The 18,035-nt window shown below is 40.5% G+C and overlaps 2 protein-coding genes across 2 annotated transcripts in view; one reads left to right on the top strand and one right to left on the bottom strand.

The window, feature by feature from the left end:
* FAM13A (family with sequence similarity 13 member A) overlaps window positions 1-5,853 on the bottom strand; it is a 366,926-nt gene extending 361,073 nt beyond the window's left edge. The window contains exon 1 of the mRNA XM_045079369.1: window positions 5,650-5,853. The gene's annotated coding sequence lies outside the window, so the exon portion shown is untranslated. The remainder of the gene's footprint in view (window positions 1-5,649) is intronic.
* Window positions 5,854-6,098: 245 nt separating this feature from the next.
* Window positions 6,099-9,449, top strand: TIGD2 (tigger transposable element derived 2). The gene is made up of 2 exons (XM_004756084.3): window positions 6,099-6,468; window positions 6,643-9,449. Exon 2 carries the CDS (start codon window positions 7,529-7,531, stop codon window positions 9,104-9,106), a length of 1,578 nt encoding a protein of 525 aa, XP_004756141.1. The 5' UTR covers window positions 6,099-6,468; window positions 6,643-7,528; the 3' UTR covers window positions 9,107-9,449.
* The last annotated feature ends 8,586 nt before the right edge of the window (window positions 9,450-18,035 follow it).

The raw sequence follows: 18,035 nt of genomic DNA, 5'->3' as shown, positions 1-18,035 counted from the left end.
ACAAAAGCTTGCACATAGATGTTGATACCAATGTTATTCATAAGCATCTAACAATGGAAACTTAAATGTCCAACAACTGATGAATGGATTAATAAAATTTCATATGTCTATATAATGGATTATTCAGCAATTAAAAAAATGATGTACTGATAACATACATAAAATGACATACTGATTCATCCTAGAAAATGAACCTTGCAAACTTTATGTTAAATGAAAGAAGCCAGCCACAAAGTACACATATTATATGATTTTATTTATATGAAATGTCTACAACAGGCAAATCCACAGAGACAAGTGGCTGCCAAAGGCTGAGGAGCAGGAGAGAGGGTTGGGGGCGAGAGGGATGGGAAGTGATTGCTAACGGTATGGGATTTATTTTTGGGTGATGAAAACTTTGAAAATTGATTGAAGCTGTTTCAGAAGCATTATCATGGGGCCTTTTTAAACTAGAAGCATGGAAGCCAGGTATTAATAGTGGTCATCTTCAACCGTAAGAGAATCTAAGAATTGCATTGTGATATTATCTACATAACTAAATAAGGGATAGTCTCAAAGCTGAATAAGTTTATCTACCAATGATTATCATTTAAGCTTTTTGGACCCTAGATCCTTTGAGGATTTGCTGAAAGCTTGGAAGAAGTTAGGCATCATGTTACCCTGAGGAGCCTAAACAGCTTCATAGACATTAGAGGAGGACTCTCTATGACTGCGGTAAAATAAGACAAAAAACAAGATCACTGCACAATTCCGTTTGAATAGAAATTTAAGAAGGGAGTGGGAACTGCAGTGCAACCACAAAAATGACCAAACATCCCCCCGTCCTAGCTTGCAGGACTGACTACCATGACTGACTACAATGACACTCTAGCCTCGCCCTCTAGATTCTGGAATAAAAATTAAGATACTCAAGAGTCAAATTGCTCCTGCCTTCTGAGAGCTCCCAATCCAGAAGAGATTCCTTACTTCCTGAAAGCCTCCCTAAAATCACCTTACCCAAATCCTGTAACAAGCTCCATGGTTTTCCAAAGTAAGGCTGGGTCTCCCTTGCTGCGGCAGTAAGCCCAGTTTTGGCAACAGGTGTATTCCTGGTAATATTTGGCTGATGAGAAGCAATAATAAAATATAATACGCTATTAAGAGTACATATAAACTTTTATGTATATTAGGACTTACTGTTCTCATTAAAAAATGTATACACACACACTATATATGAGATAATTACATTGATATAAGAAAGACAACGGCTACACCCCAAAATGTTTAGAGTTATTATCTCTGAATGCTGGTATGCTTGTTTTCCTTTTTGCTTTTCTGTATTTATTTTCCTTCAAAGATGGTTTACAGAAGAAAAAAAGTGGAGGGTAGAAGAAAAACTCCCTTCTAAAAGAATATATTATTAGAGGGAAGAACCCATATTCAAAATGGTTGTCAGTATGCAAGGTGTTCAAACTTTAGTATGTTAGAATCACTTGGGATGCTTGCTGAAAATCAAAAATTCCTGGGCTCCATCCTTGGAGTGAGCCCCAGAAGCTACATTTTGGACCCCAGGTGATTCTGACCCATCAGGTCTGAGAAGTAACCTTGGGGAGAAGCAGGGTTTTTGTTTTTGCTTTTTTAAACATTTTTTTGAAGATTTATTTATTTATTTGAGAGAGACAGAGAGCAGCATGAGTGGTGCTTGTGGAGCACCACGAGGTGGAGGGTGCGGAGGGAGGGCAAGAAGCAGACTCCCCGCCAAGCCAGAAACCTCATGCGGGCTCCATGCGGGGCTTGATCCCAGGACCCTGGGATCACAACCTGAGCCCAAGGCAGATGCTCAACTGACAGTCACCAAGGCACCCTGAGGAAAGGTTTCTAGACAAACTAGAACATAAGGATGTACAGATTAACAGAGCAAGGAGAGGATGTTGTAGGCTTGTAGAACAACAGCAAGCAGAGTCAAAGCCCGAAGCTGCAGGTGCTGAGGACAGGGAGCATGTGTGGTCTGGTGGTGTGCAGCGGCTTTCAATAAAATGGATCTGACCAATCTAAAGGGACTGAGGGCTCATTTAGAGAACAGCTGGAAACCAGGCAGGTTTCGAAAGGTAGAGTGGGTACACAAACTTCACTCAATTTCCAACCCACATTGCCACCATCACTTAGCAGATCACCAGTTTCCTCGATATATGTCCACAAGTTTTTCAGAAAGCAAGTATAACTTTTCCTTAAACATTTCCACCAGCAATTTTTTTTTTTTTGGACTGTATTAAAATTTTCTATCTTCCTAGGAACTCATCCTCTTATCTCTGCCTATGCTGCCAGTGAACTGACAACCTATGGTCAGCCAACAAGGAAACCTAGAAAACAAAATGAAGTTTAAAAGCCTCCTAGTGGGCATCGAAAGGACTCAAGACTATGAAAAAAAATCACTATCTTTCAATATCATGTTAACAACTTCTTAAAAAAAGATAAAGGATTTTCCAGTGAGTAATCTGATCTTTCACTTGGTTCCAGAAATTTTCAAGTGGAAGAGTATTTCTACTTTTAGCCATATAAAAGGAATTTTTATATTAAAAATGAATACCTCAAACTTTTGTCTATAATACAAGGTAAAATAATTTTACAGCTAAAAGAGACTTCAAAGAACAAGTTTTCATTTTAGTTCTACATCCTGTTTGCCCCCCACACACCCACATGCCTGCTTGTGCACACACACTCTCCAAAAGAAAAATAAATTATATTTTAGAAATTCCCCTGAAAATTGAATGTCCCTTAAAGTAGGTGAATAGTATATGGTTTTTGTGAAATTATTTCAATTGACAGTAGTTTTCAATTATTGAGAGAAATACTACTTGATATTAAATCGGTTTAATGCTGATATAACAGTATCATGCCCTTATCTTAAGCTTTAGAGTAGCTAATTTGAGTTACTTATACAAAAATCTCCAAATAAATGAGGGTCACTGATAAAGTAAATGAAACCCAAAATGAAAGAAGTTCCTTTAAAAGTCACAATTTACTCCACCTAGAGATTATAACACTATTACTATTGTAACACTATCAAGCATAAAGCATACTACTGAAAATGAGGCCACAAAATGTATTTGCATTGATATTATCTCAGCAAGAAAGGGAATTTGGAGCTTCACTTTCAGGTGAATTGGAGTAGCTTCAGAAAACCAACCTTCCAACCAACCAAAGGCTATGTCTGATGAACACTGTTGCAGATTTAAGGTACCCTCACAACTAGAAGGCCTTTTTGGTAGGTTAATGTCAAAAATTCCATTTTGGGGAGACTGGGTGGCTCAGTGGGTTAAGCCTCTGCCTTCAGCTCAGATCATGATCTCAGGGTCCTGGGATTGAGCCCCACACTGGGCTTTGTGCTCAGCAGGGAGCCTACCTGCCTCTCTGCCCACTTGTGATCTCTGTCAAATAAATAAATAAAATCTTTTTTAAAAATTCCATTTTAAGAAATGACAACTTTACACAAAAATCATCAGTTTTTCCTCTTTCCCCATCTTTGAGAGTTAAAGACCTCACTTCTGATGGTGTGGCAGAGCATGTTGCTTTTAAAACCAAACAGGTCTGGCTCTACTCTCCGTTCTGCCACCTACGTTTGATAGATTCACATACTTTTTAGCTTTTGTTTCACTGTACATAAAACAGAGGTATCCCCGATAGTACAAGTATTAGGATTAAGGGCTATCATAAGAACCTAGAAGGAAAGAGATACTGGGGCAAAACTCCCTAAGAAGTGAAATGTCTTCTGATTAGAGAATAAACTGCAACGAACAGTAAGGGATAGTTAGAAAAAAAACAAAGGATACAAAGTTGCTCTGTATGATAAAGGAATAAGAATCTTCAAGATCTCACACACAGCTGAGAGGGAAGGCGAGAGATGATCTTGAGATAGAAAAACGTTGGAGAAAGGAGAGGATGGCATAGAAAGATGGAATAAGGCTATGACCCAAAGAGAAGAGCAGACAGTAAGAAGTTACCTGTGGCCAACCTGGCTCCTAACAAAACATGTTCTATTTTAAGGTTCTCCCCCCCCCCACACACACACCTCTTGTACTTGAATATAAATCCGCGGCAAATAGCATCCCTTCCCCTAATAAAAAAGAAGTCAGAGAAAACTAGCTTCTGTAAAGACACAGCTGTCTAGGGTTAAATCTCATTAAAAGTCAACTAAATACAACCACCTTGTGTGAGGTGTTTTGAGGAAATCAAGGCGTGTGGGCCGTGTTCCAGAGCTGAACTTACACAAGGTGATGAAAAGGGAACCGCTCTAAGAGATAAAGGCAGGAGCAAGCTGGAGAAGCAGCAGAAACAGGAAAATGATCCAAGTGGTATCTGGAAGGAAATTAAACCCCAGAGATACTGGCGGAGGGAGAGAAGAGTCAGGGTTTGCTTTATTTAAATATATAATTGGACCCAGTGACGCCAGTAGGCTGGCGGGCAAGGGGAAGCCAGGCTGCTAACTTCTGCTTACAAGCCACCTCCGCTGGTTAGCGCTCAGAAATGTCAGCTCTCTTCCCGTGTGAGGAATGGGTAATGTATCAGCTACAACTGTTTTCACGCTTCTTACAACTGCGGGGGGTGGGTGGGGGGAGGTAAACTTTTGAAAGTGATACAAAACTAGCATAAAGTTGTACTTTACCAAAAACAGTCAACCCACGATGCCAAAACTGCCTGGTTGATCGATCGGGTGAAGGGTGGGGGAAGGGGAGGTCTACCTTCAGGAAAAGCAGGTATTTGTCAAAAGCCACTTCGCAGCTTAACTAGGAGCCCAACGATTTTCCCTCACGCCAGACACAGCGCGGCTGCGGTTTTCAGGACGGCAACTGAGCAGTTTGGGCGGGGGAGTCAGGCAGTTAGAAGGCTTAGAAGGAACATCTCTTTGCTGCAGTACGAATGCTCAGGTCAGTTCCCTTCTGAAACGTTTTTAGCAACAATCTGGCCTTTGCAAATAAATGACGAATTACTGTGCTACTTTATGTTAACGAAAATGGCTAGACATTTACGCTCAGGTATTGGAGAAACTTTAGCCTTTTCCAATTTTCAAAGTATTATACACACACACACGCCAGAAAGAAAAGGCTAAATGCGTTTCCTTGGTAAACAGGTGCTGCGGGAGGAAGGTGCAGCCACTCCCTTCCCCTGGGAAGGCTCCGAGGGCCCCACAAGGAACCGAGTCCGGGAAGGGGGAAAAAGCGTGGTTCATCGCAAAGGTTACTAGTGCACAGGTGCTGGCATTCGGCCCTTTTAGAATGCCAAGATAGAAACGAACGGTATCTCCACTTACAATAAACCAAGGGACTCTTTGTCAAACTGCAGTTCCCTTTTATTACCGAGAAGCAGAAGGAGTAAAGGGGCGGCAGGAAATTCATGAGGGAGCCTCCCACAGCCTCACGCGTCTCCCAGGTGCAGTCGGTTTTGCACAGGGGCCCCTTCTATAGTGACTGTGACTTAAACCCTGGAGCAGCGCACCCAGGGTGGAAATAGTCGACACCCGGTTTGACCAACCCCTCCTGCGTCTTAGGGACCCCGGGCTTGCTCAGGTAGGTGTTGCAGAGTGCAAGCCCTATAGCTCCTCTCCTGAACCCGGTCCCCAAGGGGAGCCAGCTTTCCTGCCCTCCGCCAGCGGGCGCGTCCGCTCGCTCCTACCTTCGCTCATGATCCTGGCTCGGACTGACCCAGTCCCAGCTGGCGGGCGCTGGGAGGCGCGGGTGCAACGGCCGCTATTTGTAAACACGCCCCACGTGCGCTCGCCCAGCCCCATTCGCCTTCGGCTCGAGGCACCTGAGGATGCGCAGCTTTCTCCCGAGCCCTCAGAGGGTGGTGCAATTTTTATTCCACCTGAGAGTGGAGAAAGCCTCGCCCGCAGAGGAGAGCCACTGAAAGAAGGGCCAAGACAGAATGGACTTGTACCGCCCCCTGCTGGTCGGCGAACTAGTTGGCAGCCCGGAGCAGTCAGGCCATTAGTGAAACCCACGCGGCGCCTAGAGACGCTGCAGTGGCGGCCCCGCCCCCTCCCGCCCCCTCCCGCCCCCTCACTGGAGACTCCGCCCCCACGCCGCGCGCACTCGCCCGCGCAGGCCCCGCCCCCTCGCCGACACAGCGTTCCTGCGGGGGCGCGCGCGTGCACCCTAATCCCCCGCCTTCCGGCTCCGGCGGCGACGCTCGCCCCTCGCCGCCGCTGCCGCTACCGCGCCACCAGTGTCAGCAACCCTCTAGAGACTCCATTTGCTTTCAGGGCAGTCTGGCCGCCGCGCTGTCTGGCGGAGAGCGATGCCCCCGGCCCGCTGACTGGCGTCCCCTGGGCCAAGCGCTCGCTCGCTGCGGCGGTGACACCCTGGTCGCCGGCGTCCACGGAGGAATCCGGGCTCCCTCCGCGTGAGCAAAGACGTCCCGCGCTCCGGAGCTCGCCCTGCGGGGAGAGGCCCTCGCTAACACGGCTTGTCTCTGACCTCTTAATTTCAGGAGGTAGGCAATTCAGGTCCCGCTGTCACTCCAGATAATGCCTAAAAGCATTATTTGTCGGATTTTGTCATCACACTGATAGGCGGCGTTAATTTTCTCAGTACAGTTTCAGGATAGATATGAGTAATGCCACAGACCCTGATATTGAAAAAAAATATTTTTGGTATTTTCCTTTAGGTTTCGGAGGCACCGAGTGCTTACACAGCTCCCCACAGGAACTACTTCTGTTGGCCCATCGAGGATCATCTTTCACCAGGATTATTTTAACATCTTCACTGAGCCTTCCACCTCATACCCTCTGCCATGAGTTCTGATTTCTACCAATGAAGTTTTTAATGCTTTCTTTAATCATGTGACACCACCTCTTGTCCACCTTTTGCCTTTCCAGTTGCCAAATACATTAGGTGTAAGTTTGTGTCATGTTAAAGTACAAAGTTTTCTGCTTGTCCATTTTCACCTTATTTGCACTGCTCACTTCTGTCCAGCTTGCTTTACCTCGCTTGCCTATGATTTTCATAACCACTCACTTGATAATCTCTAGCAGTCCTGCCTAGAAGAGGCAGCATTCCATACAGTGCACTGCCTGACAAAGAGGTCAAGGGATGAGTTTTTCCATTATTTGTTCCTATACGTCCTGTCTACAAGTCCTCTCTTAAACTATTCCCTAGCACATTTCCCAAAATAGCCCCACCTGAGTCTTAGTTCCTTTAGCAAAGTATCTCATCTGTAATGATGGCAAGAACTGAATATAAAATAGGACTGTTTTAGAGACCTTGTTGGTACGGTATTAGTTGCAATCTCCTTTGAGAGTGCAGTACAGGAAAAGACCTCAAACTGAGTGAGGAGGAAGAAAGAAGACAGGGTTAATTAAAACTAGTCCTTGTAGAAAGAACTTTGTAGGCTTTAAAACAGCGAAGTGAAGAAATTCTTGGTAGGCCAGGCTTGGAAATTGAGCAGCACACCATCCATCTAGGTCTAGGTGGGGTCAAGAAAGGGATCGTAAAACCCCATTTCCTAGTCTCACTATATTCAAGTCTAAGTTGTTAAATATCTTGTTCTTAAAATGTTGGGGAAACGTAAGCGTGTGGTGTTGACAATTAAGGACAAGCTTGACATTATTAAGAAACTTGAGGAAGGCATCTCTTTCAAAAAGCTTTCTGTGGTGTATGGAATTGGTGAATCCACAGTTCGTGATATTAAAAAGAACAAAGAAAGGATAATAAACTATGCAAACAGTTCGGATCCTACCAGTGGGGTATCCAAACGTAAGTCAATGAAGTCATCAACATATGAGGAACTGGATAGGGTTATGATAGAGTGGTTTAACCAACAGAAAACAGATGGGATTCCAGTGTCTGGAACAATTTGTGCAAAACAAGCCAAATTCTTTTTTGATGCTCTGGGGATGGAAGGTGATTTTAATGCGTCATCTGGCTGGCTAACTCGGTTTAAGCAGCGCCACGGTATTCCAAAGGCTGCTGGTAAAGGAACAAAGTTAAAAGGAGATGAAACTGCTGCCAGTGAATTTTGCGGTAACTTTCAGGAATTTGTTGAGAGAGAGAATCTACAACCTGAGCAGATTTATGGTGCTGATCAAACTGGATTGTTCTGGAAATGTCTACCATCAAGGACATTAGCTCTTGAAACTGAGCAAAATACCTCTGGTTATAGATCAAGCAGAGAGAGAATCATTATTATGTGTTGTGCAAATGCCACTGGTTTGCACAAACTTAATCTTTGTGTTGTGGGAAAAGCAAAAAAACCCCGTGCATTCAAAGGAGCTGACCTTTCAAACCTTCCTGTCACTTATTTCAGTCAAAAAAGTGCATGGATAGAACATTCTGTTTTCAGACAGTGGTTTGAAAAATACTTTGTGCCACAAGTGCAGAAGCATTTGAAGTCTCAGGGGCTTCTAGAAAAAGCAGTGCTTCTTTTGGATTTTCCCCCAGCACATCCAAATGAAGAATTATTGAGTTCAGATGATGGCAGAATAATTGTGAAATATTTGCCACCAAATGTCACAAGTCTAATTCAACCTATGAGTCAGGGAGTTCTAGCCACAGTAAAAAGATACTACCGAGCAGGACTTCTCCAGAAATACATGGGTGAGGGAATTGACCCAAAAATGTTTTGGAAGAACTTGACAGTGTTGGATGCAATTTATGAGGTATCAAGAGCTTGGAACATGGTAAAATCAAGTACCATAACCAAAGCATGGAAAAAACTTTTCCCTAGCAATGAAGAAAATTCAGGCATGAACATTGATGAAGGAGCTATTTTAGCAGCTAACTTAGCAACGGTTTTACAGAATACAGAAGCCTGTGAACACGTTGACATTGAAAATATTGATCAGTGGTTTGACTCTCGGAGTAATGATTCAAGCTGTCAGGTGCTAACTGACAGTGAAAGTGCTGAGGACCAGGCCAAGCCTGCAGAACAAAAGCATTACAATAAGACTAGAAAAGCAGATCTGAATCCAGAGAAACATATTAGCCATAAAGCTGCACTTGAATGGACCGAGAATTTATTGGATTATCTAGAACAACAAGATGACATGCTTCTGTCTGATAAACTGGTATTACGGAGGCTTCGAACGATAATAAGAAGAAAACAGAAGATCCAAAATAACAAAAATCATTAATAATACTCTTAAGTGTGTTTGTATCTTTGTGACTTTATCTGCAGTGGAACTTCATTATCATGTTTGAAGTGCTGTGGATTTCAAGGCTAAATGCATTTTATAAATGATTTTAGAATTAGACACCATTCTGGATTACTTAAATTACTGCCCTATCATGTTGATTCTAGTAAGTGAGCATTGCCCTATAACTTGTTTGTTTACTCTTTCTAATCTGTATTATAATAGTTAGATCATAAAGTACCTGAGGCCAGGGATCTTTTGTCTGTTTTGTGCCTGAATTTCATTGTGAGTAATAGACGATCATGCACACTCTAGGCAATCAATAAATCTTACTTAAATTGAATTTTTATGACTTTCTCTGAACTTCAGTTTCCAAATGAAATATGTTGGGGGGTAAGTTTCTGTTTCCATGATGTTATCACCTGCTGAAAGTTTTAGAGCTTAGCAAAAATTATGCTTGATGTATTTCACTGTGAAAGCAGAGAAATAAAGGAAAATAGTCTCAAGCTTAAATATGGCATTCTATACCAACAGTATTTGGGCAGTCAGCAGTTCATTTTGGCCATCTCTGAATATAATGAAGGAAGAAGAAATAAAAAAATGTCTCCAGGGAAAGGGCTGGCACTTCACTTTTATTCCATGTGACGGTAGGGAGAGTTCCTTCATAGTTGTGGAAAGAATGCCATCCCTGTTCCAGAAAAATAGATTTTGGTTCCCAAACCATTATAATTAGAAGATATAAGAGTTAAATTTTATTACCTTTTATTTAGATCCTTGATTACTGTAGATATACCAATCGTTTTTCTCTTTATTAAGCTGTTTGATATTATGTAACACTTAAAAGCTTACAAAGTATGTCATTAAATTTTCATAGCATATTTTTTGGTGAGGATACTGAGAACATAAGCATACATATAATTTGTGGAACCATCCATCTCATGAATGGTGGACTGAAATTAAACAACATGAGAAAGACACTATAGAAGACTAAGGGCTGTGTGACCATGGCAGGTTATTTAACCCATATGTAAAATAAGAATACATGCTTTAAAGAGTTTTTATGAGGAGCAGATGATTTGATAAATGGATTTTAAGTAATACTGGCTTAGAACAGACCTAGCTCTTTTTTATGTGCTAGCTCCTGTTACTGTGTTGCTGAAACTATGAGTTTCAAAAGTTTTGCTGAACAGATCCGGTGCTGTGACTCAACTGTGATGTTGCTGTACTGGGAAACCCTTTAAAGGGAAGTGAGATAAAAGACAAGTAACTAGCTTTGGTTAAAATACAATAATAATTTATTTCAGTGAAAACTGGAAGGTTAATCCAATTTAGAAGTCATTTCCTGACCATCTACTGCTAGGCACAGTGAGGTATGCAATCACATTTGAAGCATCTTAGGTTGAATTATAAAAGAAATGGGAAAGGAATTGTAATTTCTTTACTCCCTGGCCTGCTAATAAAATAAACAGATGTTGGTGTTGTCTATAGAACAGGATCTATGTTACTAGTATTGGCATAATTCACTGAAGTAATAAAATACTTTTAAAGTAGATAAAATAGTAAGTAGGACATTTGAAATGTTTTATCAAATTATCGTAACATAGGATCAGTGGAAAAATTCAGAGCAAAAGCAACGTGAAAGAAAACCCTGGTTATAGTAATTAAGCCCAGCCATAAAAATGGAATTTTGTTGTGATTGATTGGAGATTTTAGGGCCCCTGACCATTCTTCATGAGGCTGTCATTAGAACATAGGATTCTGCCTTTTTGAACTGAGGCTTTGGTTCAAGAAAGGCTGTTTAAGAAAACCAGTAAGAATCCACTTTCTTTGGGAAAATTAGTATATTAACACAACTTTATCATCTTACACAATTTTAGTTCTTGGATAGGCCTGAGGAAATGAAGCTGTAGATGGATGAGTCCTGAGGCTATTTTGCTTCTTGGAAACTAAGGGATTCTGAAACCTAATAATGGTAAAGACATACTTGAATGTTGCTTTGCACTTCTTTGTATTATCTTAAAGAATAATACATCAGTTAATTGGGAAACTTTGGGTGCTCAGTCAACATAGAAGAGTTGGCAGGGCCCAGATCAACAGCCACAGTCAATTTAAGCAGAATTATAGGATGATAATGGCAGTTTTTCTGGTATTCTTTCTGTTTTCACTCTAGCTTCAGGCTGGGCTGTACAGTCACTTCATCATGAATTTTCCGGATTTAGGGAGGATCATAGTGGACTAAATAGCCCAGATGACATGAAGCAGTATACAGCTACTTAAATCACAGACTCAGAGACGCTATCCCTCCAGTGATATGGCTAGAGCCACATAAATCAAAGCCAGGACCTGCACTCCCAATTTGGAGCTCTTTAGGAAGGCCATCTCCACTTCTTACCTGGTTGTTTTGCAAAGTTGACCTTTTCTTATTTAAGTACATACTTTAAATCCTAAGCAATGATATCTGCAAAGTCACAAGTGTTGTGTGCCAATCCTGGTCTTTTTCTAGTTCAAATTAAAGTAAATGTAAAACAATCATTTTTAACAACTTGTCCATTTGTAACCTAAAGTCACCTTGCATACCTCATTGTCACACTGAGAAACGTTGGCCGAATAGGGTTTTTGAAGACGAACTGGAAAGTGAACACCAGCTTCTCTGCTTTCTTCCTAGATAACCTTGGCAGCTTTCTGATCCTCTCTGAATCTACTTCTTCAAATGTAAAAGATTGGTAGGTTATACAGGCACATTCCAAGCTTTTACAAACACCCAACTACTGAGCAACCCTATGGCTGTTGATTGTAAACTCCTGGTGTCCACGCTTGGCCCAGGCATGGGCACACCTCTTGAGGTCTAAGGCACTGCCTCATCAGTGGGAATGCCGGCTGGGGTGTCTGCATGACTTAGGGGGCAGTGCTAAGCCCTACCCCTCCCAAGCTCCTGGGACTACAGTATGTGCTGTCAATCACAGGGACCCATTAGTAAAAACCAAAAAACACAGTGGGGTCTGCTCCAGCTGCAGTCTCAGATAACAGGACTCAAAGAGAAATGGGTTCTTCCAAGCAGTTGAAGACATACTTGTGAGATGATAAGCTCCTGTGCTAAAAGAAGAAATGCAAACTGCCTGTGCAAATTCAGTGGGGGAAGTGAAGGTAGATTTAGACCCAGTCATGAAACAGCACCAGCAGGACTAGCACCAGCACCAAAAACACTGTCTCGCTCTAATTGATGAGTCTAGGAGTCACTGGGCCTGATTTGCCCTGCAACATCCTAGTTTACAACTAGTTCTCCTAGGGTAAGTGTTCTAGTGCCCCTTTTACTTTTAAGGGTATCCCAGTGTAGAGGAGAAGAAGATGGTTTCCCCAGCAATGACCCAGAGAAAGGAGTTGATCTGTCCAAAGTCACACAGTGACCAAAAAGGGAGTAGAAGTTCCTCTCACCTCCAGACAATGTGGCTTACTGGCCAAGGGTACAGGCTCCCTCTAGACAATGAGCCTCCCAAGAGATGGATTGTAATCTCTGTCCTACTTCATCCTGGACCCCAGCACAACACCTGCCTTCTTGACACATGTGGTAAATCTCTTATTGAAGTTCTGTCTCGGAGTGCCTGGGTAGCTCAGTTGGTTAAGCAATTGTATTCGGCTCAGGTCATGAAGTTCTGTCTTCTGGAGGACGAAGAGTGTCCCTACTTCACATGCTGAATGTCTTCCATGTGCCAGGCATATTTTGTGATCCTCAAGACCAATTGTGTGAAATGTAATACTTCATCTGTTTCACAGGGAGCCCCCAAAGGGAGCTGGTAGAGACCCATCCAAATATTCATGTTTGAGACAAGGTCAGAAATCTCAGCCCTTGAAGGAAGCTGTGGTCCTCTGTTCCCTCTTGTTGTAGGAATCTATGAGTTACTCAGCCAAAGCCTTTCTTCACACCACTTTTAGCATCCAGAAATGTGTTGGGTGTGTGTGATTCCAGAGAAAGCTTCCACTAGTAGTATTCCCCAGATGGTTGAGTATCACTGTAAATCCACCAGGCTCATAAAATCCTTGAATGAAGTTCCATGCAACTGACAGGCACAGTCACCATGAGGGCATCTTTTTAGTTTCCATCTGATCAAAAGATCAGTCCTGAGGGTGGGGAGGTGGATCCCACCATGTCTCTACATGTCGCCAGGGTGGCCACCATCCCTTCTACATGGAAATCACTCGGGGCACTGGAGCCCATCACCGTTGGTGGCTCCTCACTGTTTCTCCTTGCATGTCAACCCAAGCCCTAGCCCACCTAGCTTTCATGCTTATGTCAAGGATGTACTTGTTTAGTATAATTTGGAAAGCCAGAAACAACAGGTATTATAAATGCATAATAAAGTGTGTAAGAAATACTGTTTTCCACACTTGTATTCAAAGTAAAGATGGATATGAACATATATAGTATAGTTCCTTTATGGAACTTTAGGTGTGATATATGACTATCCCCTACACCTTTGGACATAGACCAGAATAAAAATCCCACAGGGATTTTTATTTTCATAGTGACCCCATAATGAGATGATCAGCTATTAACACAATAGCTAATTACATCATTGAAGGATATTTTAGAGTCACGGCACAGAAATTAAAGAAATCTGTGAGATTTTGGAACACTTAACTTTTTTTTTTTAAAGTTTGAAGAGAAAAACTGACTGTACAGTAGCCTCATTAACCTATGAAGTAACCTCTACGAAAGTGCTTTTATTCTCATGGAGAATCTTAACAGCTGAACTCTTAACCAAATCACATCTAATTTATTTTAAGACTAACAAAAATGATACCTAATTATTTCCTCCATTTCAGAATATGTTGATCTTGTGGAGCTTATTTACAAAGAAAACACAATTACCTTTGAGCCTAAAAAAAAGACATAGTAAACTTAAGGCAAACAGTTTTTCTCATTTACTGAAACAATTTTTTTTGTCATAAAGTTTTAAAGGTACCTTTTTCTTAATGAGAAATGTCTGATGTTATGCACATAAACTTAGTGTGTTAATTTGCGATGATAGCCCAGATGGTTTATTTAATTCCCCTTTGGCTTTAAAAAATTAGCTTCAAAGTTTAATTCAATGGGAACTTCAGTAATCTATGAGATCTAATACGAACTAATATACTTTAAGCTATTTCAAAATAATCACAACATAAAGCTGACTCGCGAAATATAATTGTATTTTTTAAATAATTGTAACTATGGGACAATAAGTAGAGATAGTATTTCCATTTTCTATTAATCTTATTTTTGGGACTATTTGCTGATTGACTTTAATATTTGGGAGAGTGTGTATCTCCTCAGTGGATTAATAAAATACTTCACCTATAGCACGTAAAATATCTAGTTCTTTTCTATAAAAACTAGAGAATGCAGGGTTTTTTCCTGCACTATACAAATACTCAGTACTGTAAATTAGGCTCACATCAATTGAATAGGCACATACATAAAAAATTCATTTCTACCATGAGAAAAAAAACTATATTTCATTGATTATGAGATACACATTTTATTATTTATGAAATTGGGATACTTCTTTTTTTTTTTTTTAAGCATTATTTATTTATTTGGGGAGGGAAGGAGTAGAGGGAGAGAGGCTTAAGTAGATTCTGTACCCAGCATGGAGCCCAATGCAGGGCTCATCTCACAACCCTGAGATCAAGGCCTGAGCTGAAACTAAGAGTTGGAAGCTTAACCCCCTGTGTCCCCCAGGTGTCCCCCAAATTGGGCTACTTCTTACAATCAGTACCATCTTACAATTATAGTTGACAGCATTTTTGTCTTTTTTAATGATACGTAAAATATTATTTAGATTCCATGAAATATGATAAAAATGTTTTGTGTTAATCTTGCTTTCCTTTGAAAATAAAATAATGCAATACATAAAAATTTTCCATTTAGTAAATTTGTATTTATAAAAGCATAATTATATATTCTATTTGATATCCAAAGGTTAAATATTAACAAGATAAGCTAGCTTCAGAAGTCTTATTTCATAATACTTTCTATTGCTCACATACACAATTATGTTTCACTAATTTAGGGGAAAAGGTGAGGTGTTCCTTTTAATCACAGAATTTTTTAAAAAAATGTAGCTTTATTTAAATTTAATAAAATTTAAATTTAATTTATTAAATTAAATTAATTTTAAATTTTATTTAAATTTATTATTTAAATATATAGAATAAATTGTAGAATTATCAAAGTGTAGCTAAGCAGTGGTTTTACTGGCCATACTAATGATACATTCTAATGATTCATATGTGGATTAATTTTGGTAAGAGATTTCTAGATTGTTGAAGAATAGCATATTTTCCTTGTTTCTTTGTTTATCCATATAACATACATAACTGTTTTTTAAAAAATAATTTATTCATATTTCCTTAGGTTTTTTTTTTTTTTTTTTTAAGTAAGTTCTACACCCAATGTGGGGCTTGAATTCATGATCATGAGATCAACAGTCACATGCTTTACAGACTGAACCAGCCAGGCACCCTAAGATTTCCTTAATTTTAACCTAATTCCAGGATCCTATCCAGGAAACTATGTTACTTCTAGTTTTCATATCTTCTTAGACTCTTTTTGGCTTTAACAGTTTCTTAAAATTTACCTGTTTTTGATGACCTTGACAGTTTTGAGGAGTAGTGGTCAGATATTTTGTAGGATGTCCCTATATAATAATTCTTATTGTTTTTCTTTGTGTATTCCTTGCTTACTCTAACATAAAGCAGATTACGAAAGTGCCATGTTTAATGGTACATTATAAGAAATAAAGGTATGCGGGGTGCCTGGGTGGCTTAGTCAGTTAAATGTCTGCCTTTAGCTTAGGTCATGATCTCAGGGTACTGGGATTGAGCCCCACGTCAGGCTCTCTGCTCAATGGAGACTCTGTTTCTCCCTCTGCCCTTCCCCCTGAATCATGCTCTCTCTCGCAAATAAATAAAATCTTTTTAATAAAATAAGAAATATAAGTATGAGAGAGAGAGAGACAGGTTAATTTTGTTGAGGATCTGGGAAGGCTTCTCACAAGTAGAACATAAACTTGCCCTTGAAGAAATTGGTTGTGTTTTTGGCAGGATAGGGAGAATGAATATGAGCAATGCAGGCCATATTCTAGTAACAAACTGACATAATTTCAACATGTTTATCAAAGGTGTAATTAGAAGTAACAATGTAAAGTTTTGTAGCAGGCTGAGGATTGTTTTTCCCTCCTGAAACCACCTGGGTGTTTTATAATTCTGATACTAACTATCCAGAGTTAGACTCTATAGGTTTAAGGGCTCCATTCTACAAGACTTGTCCTCATTTTTTATGTGTGTTGTAGATATCAGGCCCCCGCTAAGGTTACCCACTTCTGTCTGGCTTGGTAACAAAGCTGGGGTTTTCCACACATATACCATTACTATTACAGGTTATTATAAAAGATATAGATGTCCAGCCAGATGTAGGGACACACAGGTGAGGTCCAGAAGAGTCCTGAGCCAAGGACCTCTTTCCCTGTGGAGTTTGGTATGCCAGACTCCCGGCACATAGATTTGTTTGCAAATTTGGGAGCTGCCTAAATCCTCTTCTGTAAACATTTCTATGAAGGTTTAATCATGTGGGTATGATTGACTAAGACACTGGCCACTGAAGAATAACTCAGTCTTCAGCCCCTCCCTGCTCCCCCCAAGTTGGGGTGGGGCCAAAGATTCCAAGCTTCTAATCAAAGCAACCAGCCCCTATCCTGAAGCTATCTTCCAGCCCAACAAGAGTCATCCATTAGAACAATTACCACCAATGTCAAGGTAACCTTGAGGAAAAAAATGGAGAATGAGAAGGCACACGTAAGTGGAAAAGCAAAAGTGTCAATGTTTAAATAAGAAAGAATAAAAGATGGAGACTGAAATGCAGAGAGATGAGCAGGTCTTTTGAGGGAGAAGTTGGAGAAGGAGAAGGAGAATGTACCCCTTAGAATCACTGTCGTTATCTTATTTGTCAATCCTCTAAAATGACATAAGTACACACAGCCATCCTAAAAAGCAAGGTTTCTAGAACATTATAAGCATTGTTGGGAATTGTTTAACTTCCTATTTCTAGACTTCCCTGCTCCAGTTAAGCCAATTTATTCTCATTTTGGGCCCTATTTGACACTCTGAACCTAGATTTGGTTCTAAAATGCCCTCCTTCAGTAGCTGATTTTCACTCTTTTGGTCCTTTTTGTTGCTATTTCTGTAAATGTACTCTTACCCTCTTTTGTGGCTGGCAGTTTTCTTTTCTTCTTTCCTCTTGTGGATCATTCATTTGTTTCACTAATACTTTTTTGAACAATGTGCCTTAACAAATTTAAGCTCCAGGACAGCAGGGACCTTAAGTGTGTTGGCAATGTTTGTGTGTATATTCAGTTCCTGAGTAGTCCTGGCACAAATGTCAATAAACGCTGCTTGACAAAATGAATCAGTATTATATTGAGCACTATGTACATGAAGACAAAAGTTCTGATTCTCAAGGATTTTACAATAAAAGAGTGGGAGAACATAGTTTATTCAAATAAATATAGTAAAGAACTGTTTAATGAAAGTCAGAGGGGAGACAGTCTCCCATAAAGTTGGGACCAGAAAAGACTATATCTTCAGTGAAAGGGAAATGGAAATGACCTTACAAGGAGGGGCAGTAAGAAAACTTTCCTGTCTTGACCTTGGCATTGGGTGGGAGGAATAGAAACATTTTTTTCCTGAGAATTTGTAAACACAAGCCTGATTTCATAGGGTTGCAATATGAATTTACTCTATCTGTGTGGTCCCCAGACAATGGAACTGAGGGTTTAGTTTAAGGTGGCCATGTTTGCAGGACATTGGTAGGAGTAACACAAATCCTCTCTGAAGGAACACAACTTCAACACAGGCCTCCAAAAATTTCCATGGATAAAGTTCCAAAGATCAA

This window comes from Mustela putorius, unplaced genomic scaffold (genome assembly GCF_011764305.1).
Source record: "Mustela putorius furo isolate JIRA1106 unplaced genomic scaffold, ASM1176430v1.1 tig00000382_pilon_pilon_pilon, whole genome shotgun sequence".
Classification (NCBI taxonomy): domain Eukaryota; kingdom Metazoa; phylum Chordata; class Mammalia; order Carnivora; family Mustelidae; genus Mustela; species Mustela putorius.
This window is presented reverse-complemented; position numbering and strand designations above follow the sequence as displayed.